At 42.6% G+C, this 12,944-nt stretch overlaps 1 protein-coding gene across 6 annotated transcripts in view; it reads right to left on the reverse strand.

Moving 5' to 3' along the window:
* Positions 1 to 702: 702 nt before the first annotated feature.
* LOC140944048 (uncharacterized) overlaps positions 703 to 12,944 on the reverse strand; it is a 45,042-nt gene continuing 32,800 nt past the window's right edge. For 5 of the 6 annotated variants that reach the window (XM_073393156.1, XM_073393158.1, XM_073393157.1 and 2 more), the window contains 16 exons: positions 12,272 to 12,376; positions 12,071 to 12,196; positions 11,658 to 11,750; positions 11,312 to 11,404; positions 10,795 to 10,878; positions 10,278 to 10,415; positions 9,315 to 9,482; positions 8,463 to 8,502; positions 7,725 to 7,825; positions 6,984 to 7,071; positions 5,662 to 5,856; positions 5,124 to 5,201; positions 4,963 to 5,030; positions 4,535 to 4,633; positions 3,661 to 3,709; positions 703 to 3,547 (listed from right to left, as the gene is read on the reverse strand). In XM_073393156.1, the coding sequence (XP_073249257.1) occupies positions 917 to 3,547; positions 3,661 to 3,709; positions 4,535 to 4,633; positions 4,963 to 5,030; positions 5,124 to 5,201; positions 5,662 to 5,856; positions 6,984 to 7,071; positions 7,725 to 7,825; positions 8,463 to 8,502; positions 9,315 to 9,482; positions 10,278 to 10,415; positions 10,795 to 10,878; positions 11,312 to 11,404; positions 11,658 to 11,750; positions 12,071 to 12,196; positions 12,272 to 12,376 (4,156 nt within the window). In that variant the 3' untranslated portion in view covers positions 703 to 916. The remainder of the gene's footprint in view (positions 3,548 to 3,660; positions 3,710 to 4,534; positions 4,634 to 4,962; positions 5,031 to 5,123; positions 5,202 to 5,661; positions 5,857 to 6,983; positions 7,072 to 7,724; positions 7,826 to 8,462; positions 8,503 to 9,314; positions 9,483 to 10,277; positions 10,416 to 10,794; positions 10,879 to 11,311; positions 11,405 to 11,657; positions 11,751 to 12,070; positions 12,197 to 12,271; positions 12,377 to 12,944) is intronic. The other variant, XM_073393155.1, reaches the window with a different exon arrangement.

Genomic DNA, 12,944 nt, shown 5'->3' on the forward strand with positions numbered 1-12,944 from the left:
AAAACACATCCTTTTCACTACGCCAAACAAATTTTCCGCGGGTTGATTTACCTGCAGCAAACCAAACGTTGCCGACAGAAGTACTAGTGTATCTTACACTCTTAATGACGCAGTAGCTCTTTATTCTTAACCCTGACTCAGATTGATTCCTTTATTTACAAATCCTGTCTTAATCCTTTAAGCCCCAATATCCACATACAAATTCTCCAAACTGATCTCTATATATTTCCTTAAAGAATGTGTTGAGAATTTGATAAAAGATCAAAGCATTTTCTCTTAGATGATCATTTTATAAGCTCTCATAACCTGATCTGTTGACAATCTATGGATATTGTTAGGAGAAAATTGATGTTGGTCACCATTGGGACTTAAAGGGTTAAGGAAATGCTGTGCCATCAGTTAAGGACTCTAGTGCTGATCTCTCAGACGTGATTTGCACCGGTTAGACTCGAATGGCATAACCTCAGTGCTTCACTGAGATATCACATGAAAGGCGAAAAGATATATGCAGCAGCCGAGAAAACAACTAAGCCAAATCTGTGCAATCAACACCTCACGAAAGCTAGTGCATGTTTAGGCACACGAACGGCAGGAGAGTATCAATTATTTCACACGAATGTGATGCTAGCACTCATCTGCAGAATTGTTGAAACCATCACTGACCAATCATTTGACTCCACAGTAAGTGGCTCTTTTTACGTCAGCAACAAACTCAATTACTTGGCCTTCCGTTGATTTCAGCATAGTTTACTCCATAAAAATTAAATAAGAAACAACTTTCATGGCGACCTGGTAACACCAATCACGTCCTCGTAAATCTGGTTCATTGGACGAGATACAAAAAAAATGATAATAATAACACGATACAAATAACCACGAGGGGACTGTCGCCATGAACACGCAATTCCAGAGATTGTTAAACACATCCGTACTCATACCAAATGGATGATTTCTTTCCCTCTGCTTCCTTAGTTCCTGCAGATCTTGAACGCGACCTCTCCTCCGCGATTGACCTTCGTCCCGGCGCAGTGGAGCCAGTTTCTGATGAAACAGGCGATGACACAGGCAAATCTACGAATATTTCCCTTTCCTTTTCCTTGGTCGCTTTCTTCGCCTTACTGCGCACCTTTCGCAGCGCTGGGGAGCAATCACGGGTCTGTTGAGACGATACAGACCTCGCGTCGTCGTCATCGTCATTGTCATCGACAAACGACTGAGATGCAAGTGACGGGGATTGATGTTCCATTTCGAGCATACGCGCACGCACGTTTGAGATGTTCTCCTTCGACGCTTCCTGAACACCCCCCGCGTTTACTTGCAGTTTAGTTTCGTTTCTGTTCTCGTCTTTTAATTCGTTCGCAGCCGGTTTTAATTCTACTGGGTTTGAACCGGAACCGTTCCGTGGCAAAGAGGAAGTATAGCGTGACGTTATACTAGTGTCTACATTTGCCCCATCGCGAGACGTTGGCGGTGAGGAGTAAAACGTGTTGGCGGTATCATTAAACACAATGGCATTGGTACGAGAAGAAGGTTGATCACGAGACAGTGTTGGAAAATCACGTGATGGCAGCGTGTTACTTGCGGCTGGTATTACGCGCTCATCTCCGTACTTGTCTCGAACAACAGCGTAAACAGACGAAGAGCTGGCTTCCGCTCGGGTCAGCGGTGTAGACTTCGAATTGACACCTGTTGCTACACCGGAAGTGGCCGGTGGGATGGGCTCAGCCTTAGCAATAGTTCCGGTAGTGACGTAATGTGCTGTAACAGGGACGCTTTGGGGCGGTGTTGATGACGCTACAAAAAGCGTACCAAGGCGCTTGGATGATCGAACTCCATCATTCTTGTCAGCAATAAGACTCCTCGAATGGACAGGACCCAACTGAATAGTGTCCCGGTTTGGACCACCTTTAGCCTGCTCTGTCGGAGTGACCTTAAGGCCACTATTTCTGTCGCCGCTAAGGCTCCTTTCTCGTGAATGGGCCATACCAGTTTGCCTAGTGTCACTGCTGGGACCATCCATAGTATGAACTATCGGAGTTACTCTGAAGCCACTATTTTTATCACCGCTAAGGGTCCTTTCCCGTGAATGGGCCGTATCGATTTGACTAGTGTCACGATTGGTTCCATCTCTAGTCTGAATTATAGGAGTTACCCTAAGTCCACTATTTTTATCTCCGCTTAGGCTCCTCTCTCGTGAATGAGCCGTGCCGGGTTGATCCGTGTCACGGCTTGGGCTTTCTCTTGCTTGTGCACTCTGAATCGATCGAGGCACATCGTTTCTGTTTCCGCTAGAGCTCCTGTTTCGTATATGCTGAATATTAGTCCGAGACGGCTCCGCAGCCTGAATATTTTTCTCTCCACTAAAGCTCCTTTGCCGTTGAAATCCTCTTGGGGTGGATGTAATAGGCTGCTCATGTCTACCATCACTGTGTTGTCTCAATTCGTGATACGGAGGAGTGGAATTGGACACATCACCGTTAAACCGGTGCTCTTGAGGACTACTTTGAACGCCTTGCAAGACAAGTTTTTCCTGATCTTCCTGGAACGGCGATGACGCTGTATAAGTCGTGTTTGAGGGTGAAATAATAACTGCTACTCTGGGTTTAGCTGGTTCTGTGGAACGTTCCCGCACTGGTATAGTGTCCAGACTCTGATTATCGCGATTGGGCACACTAGAACGCCGTGGACCTCCCGGAGGCGATGAAAACGTATCAACATTCTCCTTCCTGCTCAAAATAGGAGAGTGTTTGGGGCTTCGGGTTGGAGTTCTCTCTCCCAGCTTCCTGGCAAGAATAGGAGATAAGCGTGGACTTTCCGTTTTCCGAGAGGATGTTGGAGATGGAGGGGAGGGTGGAAAAGGCTCCAACCCTATTGAGAACTCCTTTCTTGCCACATTAGGTGAAATATTAGGACTGCTCTTCGCCCACTGGGGCTTTCTCAAACCCTTGGGGGAAGCAGCCGGACTAGCGTGTTTCAACATTCCCTGCTTTTTAGTCCTTGGCAAAGTGCTGCTTAAGTCATCTTCACTCAAGTGTCCATCCCTCGACCCCGTGTCACCCGGAGTAAGGGTCGAAGAACTGCTCGGCAGTTTATCCAGCGCATCCATGCTCCGTGGCCTTCCAAGCCTTCCAGGTGACCAATCACTGTCGGTAAAGATCTCCGAGCGTACTTGGCGCGCTCGGAACGCCGACATATCGTGAGTGGCGGAACGAAGACGCACGGATTCCACCTCTGCTTGTCGCGGCAGGACCGGTGTGCTGACGTAAGGTGACGAGTAACCTTCTCTCGGCCGCCTAAGGACGACGTCGGACTGGGCACTAATCAGGCTAGAATTCAACAAACTTTTCGTGGCTGCTCTAGAGTCCCCGGATGTGGAGCTTTCCCTTGAGCCTTCACTGCCTGTCTCATCACGCCTGGTAATAGGCGTGGCTACGATTGGTGCCCCCTCTTGGTTGAAGGAATCAAACTCCTCAAGATATAAACTCTGGTCGATTTTAGTAAGCTGTACACTGTTGCGTTTGTTCTTGGAGCTCTCATCTTTCTTCTGCTGAATACAAAAATAAGAGAGAAAAAAACTTGTTACCTTGTGAGATTTTCTTCGACAAAGGTGTTTTGATTTTCTGGGTACCGTTGATGGGAACATCAGTTCATTAATCCTACCTTTTTCAGTCCAGCCTTTCTCATAACCCTTGTCAAGAAGTTTGGTTTCCTATAAGGATTCAAGAGAAGCTGTTGTCAGCACTTCACGAGATAGGAAACAACGTTTGTCATGAACCAATCAACAGACTTAAGAGTCACGTTTACATGTACGTGAAACGTTTAAGATTTGTACCATGTGGCCAAGTTTTCTCTTTACAGTGGAACCCGTACACCGCTCGCCATTTTATTACACCGAAGACTTAAGGGTATAATAAGGCGACACGTGCCCAGCCGATGCCAGGACCTTACCTATTAGCCTATCATTCAAGACACAAACCTTAACTTGGTAACTACACAGTAGCGAATGAGCAGCTATTATTTGAATGGATATTATTAACATTTGGAATGTCACTCATGCCTGAGAAGTACCAAGCAACAAAAAATATTAGCACGAAGCGCTCGAGCGGATTCATAGTTAAGAAAATTCGGTTACTTAGCCGTCCAAGAAATTTGGTAGTCACGTGACCGTAAGTTCACCAATCCGCCCCCCCCCCCCCCCCCCCGGTTCGTCCACACTGCAGGGAAACCAATGCTAAATGTTACCCTTTCCAGCTAGTTTGGGAGCCTGCAACCATTACCTGATAGTGCAGATCCACGTTGTGGTCAATTGACAGCTGTTAAAACAGGGTATCCGCTGACCAGTATCACATTATCGGTATCGGGTGCTTTTTTAAGTTTACCGCTGACCAGTTTCTAGTTTTCAACTTATCGCAGGTCAAACTTTAATTGGATTTCTTTATTGCAATGTTTTTTAATTATCGGGAGCTTCACCTTTAGCCTCGGCTAAATCTATATATTGACGACAAATTGAGTTTTTTCCTTGCTTCCCACTTACTTCTTTGGTTTGAGCGAACTCTCCAGTAAAGCTTTGTTGGCTAAATCAACTTGTTCCTCCAGTCTTTCTTTTTGACGCTGAAGAGCGTAAATGCGATCCCTGAAAACATCAATAAAAAATATTCAAACAAACAACTCACTATAAACTCGCTTTGAGTTCACTGTACTAAACTATCGGGACTATACCCAGTTTCTTTCTAATAACAAAAGCAGCTGAAACTCTGTTAAATAACCCGAGCTCTGTCTATTAACTAGTAAACAAGCACTTGTGTTTATTCTCAGATTCAGTGACACCATTTAACATCATCTTTTTTTGATTTTTTTCAATTTCCTTCTCGATTTATCGGTGATTTTATTAACCAATTACCAAACCAGGAAACAGCCCCTAAGATTTTTAGTAGAATTTTTAAGCAAGCTATTGATACTTACGAAAAAGCTCTTTCGTCGTCCATAAACTGGTCTTTATCTTCTAAAGACTTGACTAACAGATCTTGATTCTAAGCAAACAAAGCAACAATGAAAAAACAGAGTTCTCAATCATAATAAACCCAATATGAGCATCAGAAAATAAAGATTAATGTTATATCTACCTGTTCTACAAGTTTGTTGACTTGTTCCACAAGCGCTTTGTTTTCCTCTTCAAGCGTAGCGTTAAGTTGGCTTAACATCTGTCGATAAGAAAGAAATTCAACAATGAATGGCTGGTGTAATGCCGTGGAACCCAAAAATAACGTAACTCGGAGGAGCTTGGACTGTGACTGATAATATCAATGTTAATATTGAACTTAAGCAACAGGAAGGGAAAAGAAAGAAGACAGCAAACCTTGTGTGACAAGCGTGACAATAATCTTGTTTGAAACAACTTTTCGCCTAACTTCACTTTCTTTTAAACAGATCTTTTTGTAAAGGATCAGAAAACATTGGTGTTAAGTGAAGATAACAACAAAATATGCAAGTAAAAGCCCAATCACGTTTGTCACACACAAGTGTTTTGCCGTCCCCTTCTTCATGCCGTCCGGTTGCGTAACCTCACTATTATTATACAAAATTACATTCACGCTTGTCACACAAGGTTTGACAAGTGATCTTTTGACTGTAATCTGAATAGAACACCGGGCGCATACACACCTCACATCTGTGTCCCATCTTGGAAGCGGCAATGTCTACTTGGTGATAATAGTCTCTGACGTCATTCATGTCAGTCTGTAAGGCCCCATAGTCAGCCCTTACGTTTTTTATTTCACTCTTAAGTGACTCGTTCTCAATCTCCAGATGAGAATTTCTCGCCGACATTGCCTCGTTCTGGGCTGAGACCGTGGCGCTCTGGGAAACAAATGAAATTATATGATTCAAAGTGGTTTCAACACTGGTTGTATATTTCAGTTAGCTTAGTGTGGAGTTGGGTGCTTTCCATTCAAAAAAATTCCGAATTGAAATTTCAGAATTCCACGTGTGAGATGGAGCGGTACATTCCGGTTGCACAAACCCGACCCAAGCCACCACGCGTTTGGTTATTGTAACTGTGAGCAGGAAAGCAAAGAGCAGCTTGCAGACCTAAATTTCTGCATGTAAACCCAATTTGTCAAATGCAAGAGACATTTCGGTTTGAGTGGTAGAACCGGTCACAGTGGACCATCCTCAAAGGTGCTTCCAAATATTCCCGTCTAACCGAACCGAAGTGGTCCGTTCTAGCCAAAATTCTTTTCTTTACATGCTCTTTTCAACTGTAGCAGCGTGTGTCCCTTCGCAACTCCTCTACATTGATACGGAAGGATAAAGGTGACAGGGCCAACAGCTAAACGTCACTTCCCAAATCCGTGGTCATTGGAAATGAGACCATACCTGGCTGGTGGTCCGGCTATAAATGTCGAACCTAGGACTGGCCTTACTCTTTAATCTAACTATACAATGCATCAAGCAAACTAAGGGGTTGTTTACATGGATGGAGGAAGATTCTAGCAAAGAGAGGATCCTAGACTGATGTAACAATTTTTCGTTGGGTTTACATGAAGACATTTCGGTCCTTGTGGTTAACAGAGAGAAGGAATTAAAGATTAAAGATAACCCACTGAACGACCCGCCGCTAATTTTGAGTGGTAGTTTGTTCCTAGTACTAGGATCTTCCTACCTCTCTGCCAGGAAGTACTAGAAGGATCATAGCGCTAGGGACAAGTACAAGTTTTTGCATGTAAACTGAATACAGAAAACATATACCGCTAGGATAATCCGCCTTCTAGGATCTTCCTCCCTTCATGTAAAAAGCCCCTAAAAGAAAGTAGCCCCTCGGGAAAGAATTACTGCTGGTTATCGTTCATCTGTTTTCCTTCTTTTTTTTACTAAATGCCGCTAGACAACCCTTTTAGTTGACGATGGCCAACAGTTCTACAATACCCCTCCCAGCACTACAATACCTACGTTCCAGAACTCATTCCCCCGCATTTTTGCTTTACCTGTTTTTCCAGCATCCTTATTTGCTCGTTCAGTTCGGCAACCCTTTTATCGGCGATGGCCAACAGCTCTACAGTATTCTGCCCTGATCTATTACAGAAGAAACCGTTCTCTCAACATACACGAAACACAGCTCTCTAAGCTTAAGGCGATGTTACAGGGGACGATTCTTGAACAACAAAGCGTTTTAACATTTTTGCGACATTGATTCGAATGGTTGCAACATTGTTCCAACATTGCTGCCCAAAAAATTTTTGTTGCAAATCATCTAGTGAAACATCACCGTTACAAAAACTGATCAATCCAATAATTACATTCCAACTGCAATAACCATCAGCTACCGAGCAAAAACAATCAATCTTGTAAACCCTCCTTCCTTTTCCTGCCCCGCCGCTTGAAAGCGGCCCGGAGAGCTTGCTCGCAGGCTATATATTCTACGACGGGGACGAGATTTTCTTAATACTAACGCGAGCCAAAGTCATTTTGGCGGGAAAACGCGATATACTTCGGTATTCTACAACTGGTTATAGCAAGACTGTCGTAGGTTAGAAGTTATATCATTTCGCAATCGCGAGAGGGCTTACATCCTTCAATGAAAATAACTATGCTAACTTTCCTAGTGAAAAAAGTACAATTAATCTTTCCTTTCTTTCATACGTGAATGAAAAATAAATTTAAATCTCGTCCTCGTCCTCGAATCTAAAGTTCTCTAATTATTAGACGCACGCTACTTTACACTGTACCTTGTGTTGTCCGCTGGTTTGAAAATAATCGTCTGGGATGAGCTGCCTTTCTGCTTCTGTGCTTTCTCTTTCTCAGCTTTCTTGTCGTACGACTCAACCATCTGTATGCAAAACAGTACACGTACAGGCACTAATTAGAAAAAATTCCTGCCCCTAAATTAAAATTCGCATGGGCAAGTCATACTTGAAGCTGGATTTTTTATGCTACTCAGAATTAAACACTAGGATATGAGACATGGGAGTGAATTCCCACTTTAAAATTTGAAGTCGCCTTTTGGTGGATACCAATGAACACAGTTAGTAGAGGAGACTGGAGATAATAGCCGACAAAAATCAAAGATGAAAACAACGGTGCTGCAGTTTACATTGAAAGCCGTCCAAAATCCTTTGGTGTTGTTTTTTTGTTGTTTGTTTTGGTTGTTAAAAAACTGCAACCTAATAAATGAATGCGACGTTTCTATTGGTCAGTATAACTTTGAAATGACAGGAATGCTAATGAACATAGTACACTGGCAAGTCCGAAAAAGCATCAGAAACAGTCAACAAAGAAGTCCAACGAGTTCCTTAACCATTGCACATCAACAGCGGTAACTAAACCACTGATTAAGGTTGAATACAAAGATTAAGACTGAAATCTTTACTCTTGATAGATATCATAAGTCTTAAGTGCACGAAGGGCGGGTTGCTGCAAAAGATGACAATACGCCAATTAAAAAAAGATAATGGTCTTGCTCTCACCTCTGTGAGTTTCTGCTGTTGTTTAGAAGAAACTTCCAGCCTGTAAGGGAATAAAAAACACTCCGAGATTGAGAAAGTAATCTACCTGATTGTGATTATAAGTATATGTAATTGTAAAGAGTTTAAACAGCTATGATCAAAGTAACATACAGAACCATTAGCCTGTTCTAGGCGTTCAGAAAGCAGGGACAGTGCTAATATAAGTGAAGTGCGCAGGAAAATCACGCCACTCTTTAATATCTCTTGAACGTCTGGAACGAGCTAGACAACCGTCAGGTCCATCAGAACCGTTGAGGCAACAAGACCTGAAAATCTTGCACCAGCAGGAAGAGGATTTAAGAAAGACCTTGAAAATTTCCCTCTTTTAGTGCTAAGTACTTAAGTTCCAACAATAGTAACTCTGATCACGATAAGTGGTCGCGTATCGAACCCCACTTTACGGACACCCGCTTAATACGGAAACCTTGTTATTACGGACAGTTTTCTTTGTCCCCGGGCAAAAAAAGCCCTTGCATTTTGTCTAAATTCAACCCGCTTATGCGGAGAACGGACACTTTTCTTTTGCTCAATGAACAGACTCTCATATAAAGTCAACCTCGCTAATGTGGACACTTTATTATCCACTGTGTGCTGTATAGTGATAAACCTTTTTTGAAAGCAAAAAAAAAAAGACACCAGTTTCCGCGGGGCCAGCCACTGAGTGCCTATTGTACTTTGGGTCTGTCTAAGAGTGAGGTATTTGGGTCGCATAAATCAGGACTAAATTTCTGTTTCTCTCTTTAAGTTAAGAAACCCTCACAATTTCACAGGTATAGGCCAGCATTGTAATAGCGGTAATACTGATAACTTCACCTTTGTTCTAGAGTTTTTATTCTGTCATCTTTCAGCTCCGCCGCATTAGTCAGCTTGTTATTCTGATGTACAGCTTCTTCCAGCCTCGTTTTCAGGCTTCGCACCTGCTCCTCTCGCTGCTCAATCAGGCGGGAAAACTTATTTGCCTGGGCGGTAACTTCTTCCAGTCTGTGAAAAAGTGAAAGATTATCAACAGCAATCGTTGGGAAAAAAACACTTTACCTGAGTGTCCATGTATTTAGCACGAAAGTGCTTACCGGGGACTCTATTTTAACGTCTCCTTGTTGAGACGGCCCGCCATCTTACGCAGATCACAGCCACACGAACGTCTAGCCGTTTGCAAGGCAAAGGGAGTACCTTCATTTCAGCAGTAGAGAGATCGCGTTTACGGCAAACGTTAGATTCAAGTTGAGAAATTTTCAAAATGAGTAATGAGCAGATAAAAACAGCTTAAAAAAATTGTTATGGATAGAATTGGTGTGAATCTACCGATTTTCTTGTGTAGTTATAATGAACAGTAAACGACAAGTAGATGGAAAACAAATGGTACAAATTCACGTTTGCCGTTTGCCTTAAACGCAATGCTTAATCTCTGTAATATTGGTCCGGCCCGCGAACTCCCGCTCTGCAGTCGAGCACTCTTCCGACTGAGCTAATCCTACCGCGGTTAAAACCATCGTCCATCCTAAAAAACACCCCGCGTGTTCAATGCGCTCGGCGCATTGTTAGTGGAAGGAATCAACGCAAAGTTATAATTGCGATAAAGAATGAAGAAGATGGTGAATGTTGTGTCCTGTGATGAAATAAAGGAAGATAAAATGCTCATAATGCCAGAATCGTAGGACCAAGAGCGCCTGAACGGTTCCCGGAAGGGTACGGAACCGATTCCTTCGGGGACTTCCCTCGATTCCCTCAGGGATCAAGTTTGTTTCTTTCTCACGCTTCATCGATCTGAACACTAACTTAGCTTCCATGGCCATGTTTTCGCCTTCCTGTTGCTGTAGATTCTGAGTCAGCAGTCCTATCTTGCTGTCCTTCTGTTTCAATGCCATGCTCAGTGATTGGCTAGTGTCATCTCGAGTCACCTCCATCTCGGCAACACTAAGAAAAGAAAATTAACCAATAAAAAATTGCCCACGTTTGAAAATTTGCGCTGTGCTTCAGTAATGACTGGGGATGAAAAGCGTGTATGAGTGACCAGTATGACCAGTAACATATGAATTCGGAATTTTTTGTTCGTCGCTCACGAATCGAAATTGGTTCTTTGCAGTGAATTCGTGTCGTATGACGGTCCACAATTAACTTGTTTGCTTGTTTGTTTTAAATTAGGTTCTCCGATATCCATGAAACTAATCATGATTTTACAAATGTCGAAATATAACGCAAGGAACATAGACTTTTTTTTTAAAAATTCTTGGTGATTTGTGAATCTATGTATTATACAACAAGTTTGATAAAATTGAAAAGAATTTCCCAATACCGTTTCTCCAAGCCCTCGATCTTCGTTTCTTTCTGTGCAAGATTATGGCTAAGCCTTCTGTTACGGCTTTCACTTTCCTCCAGCCTGCAAGCAAAGGACAAATGCTTAGATTCTACTTATCTTTGGCCATGGTTCTTTTTCTCCCACTCCAGAAAGATCTCCATATTATGTCCGCCTGTGTTTAGTTAAAGACGCAACTCGACATCACTTTCACAGTACCTTCCCATGCTGCTGTATATTGTGCTGTACAAAGTGTATCCAAGTGTGGTCATATAAAAAGCCAGGAAGATTACTTAACGATGGTGTTGTTTACTATGCTGCACGGAAAGGCTAAAACTTTTGATGCTGTTTATCAGCAAATCAGAAAAAGCAAGACTGGATAAATCATTTAAATGAAGGGCACCAATTCGGTTTGAAAACTCGTCATTCTCGTACCCGTACATCAAGATGAATTCAGCTTCAACGGCTCTTTATTTATTTAAGCTTTATTTTATTACGGGCCCGTATAAAACATTACTTTGTTTCCAGTGTGAGCACAGTCTGTTCCATTTCTTTGTTCATCCTTTCTAGCTTGTCAATTTGACCAAACGTACTTGACAGATCTTTCACCCTGCGAGTGACAAACCAGACAGGCAGCATTCATTACAAACTTACACTGGTAGGAACAATACAACTGTCTTTACTTTTTCAGATGTTTCGCTGGTAAATTCGTCATCATCAATGTTACATATTTTGAAATCACCGTTGACGTTGAATTCTATCGCGCGAGAGAGTTACAACTACATAGTTATCAACATTCATTATTCCTTTGTTCTCGTCTACGCAAAAGCGTTGAGTACTCCTAATTGTTTTGGGAGCAGTACCTCTGTTCCATTTCTGCAATCTTGATGTCCTTCATTTGCAAAGCAGAACTCAATTTAGTATCTGCCGTTGCCGCGATTCTCAAGTCATCCAAACTAAAAGAAACAAACACGAAACGGTACGTCAGGAAGACAACAAGACACGTCACAACGTCTTGGACGAACTGAATCTTTGGTTGGATAAAACGCATGATTAGCCCCTGACATACAGCGGAGGCAAAATTCATGAATTTTTCGTGAAGTGTGCCTAGTGCTCGCCATCTTCTACACCCACGAATCTCAAGCTGATGACAACGAAAAAGCGCGGGAAAATCTTGTTCTGCAAAGCGAAAGGCGAGACACTGGTATCATCGCCCTCATGACTGTCTCGGAGCAGAAAAAATAACATACTAACATCCTACGCTCTGGTGAATTACCGTTTCTGCAGCTCTCCAAGCTTGTCATCTTTACTCTCTATGTTAGCTTCTAGTTCTTTCGCCCTCGTTTTGTACTCTGACAGTCTCTCCGTTTTTGTCTCAAGCATCTTTTCCAAGTCCTCTTCCCTTTAAAAATGAGAAAAACAGTTACAATTACAGTCGCAGTAATCGTACAAATGTTAAGTCGAATAATTTCGATACCGCTTTTCGTTGGCTTGAAGCGTCTTCTCCAAGGTACGGATATTTTCCTCTTTCTTACGCACAGACTGGTCGAGCTTGTTATTCAAGTTGAGCGTCTCGTCCAACCTGAGAATACAGGGTTTTGTAAGAAGAGAGCTTTAGATTCTGGGACGAGATTTGACTTAAGTTTTTTTTGGCGTATTCATTTTTCACCAGAAAAGGTACCATGAATATTATTATTGACGTAGGTTAAGCCCTCTTCCAATCGCAAAACAACAAGGCTTCTAACATTTGATAACTTCATTCTGTCACTATTGAGGACATTAGGGCCATTTATAAGAGGAAAAATAAGACGCGTCTTATTTTAGATAGCCCTTAACACCTGTTCTTAGATAAGACGCGTCTTAGCTAAGGCGAGAAAAACTTCGTATAAATGACCTTCGGGTCTTATGTAAGACGCGAACGCATAGTGCGCATGCGTTAATTTTTGGCGCGCCACGTTGGATTGCCGTTGCTACGGGCAACATTACCATGAAAACGAGTCAAGAACAGAAATAAGACGCGAACCATTTATACGAGCTGTTCCCGTCTTAGATAAGACATGCTCGTATAAATTGTACAGTTCGCGTCTTATTTAAGACGCGTCTTATGTAAGACACGTCTTATTTTTCCTCGTATAAATGGCCCTATTGTA

The sequence above is a fragment of the Porites lutea genome, chromosome 7 (assembly GCF_958299795.1).
Source record: "Porites lutea chromosome 7, jaPorLute2.1, whole genome shotgun sequence".
NCBI classification, from domain to species: Eukaryota; Metazoa; Cnidaria; class Anthozoa; order Scleractinia; family Poritidae; genus Porites; species Porites lutea.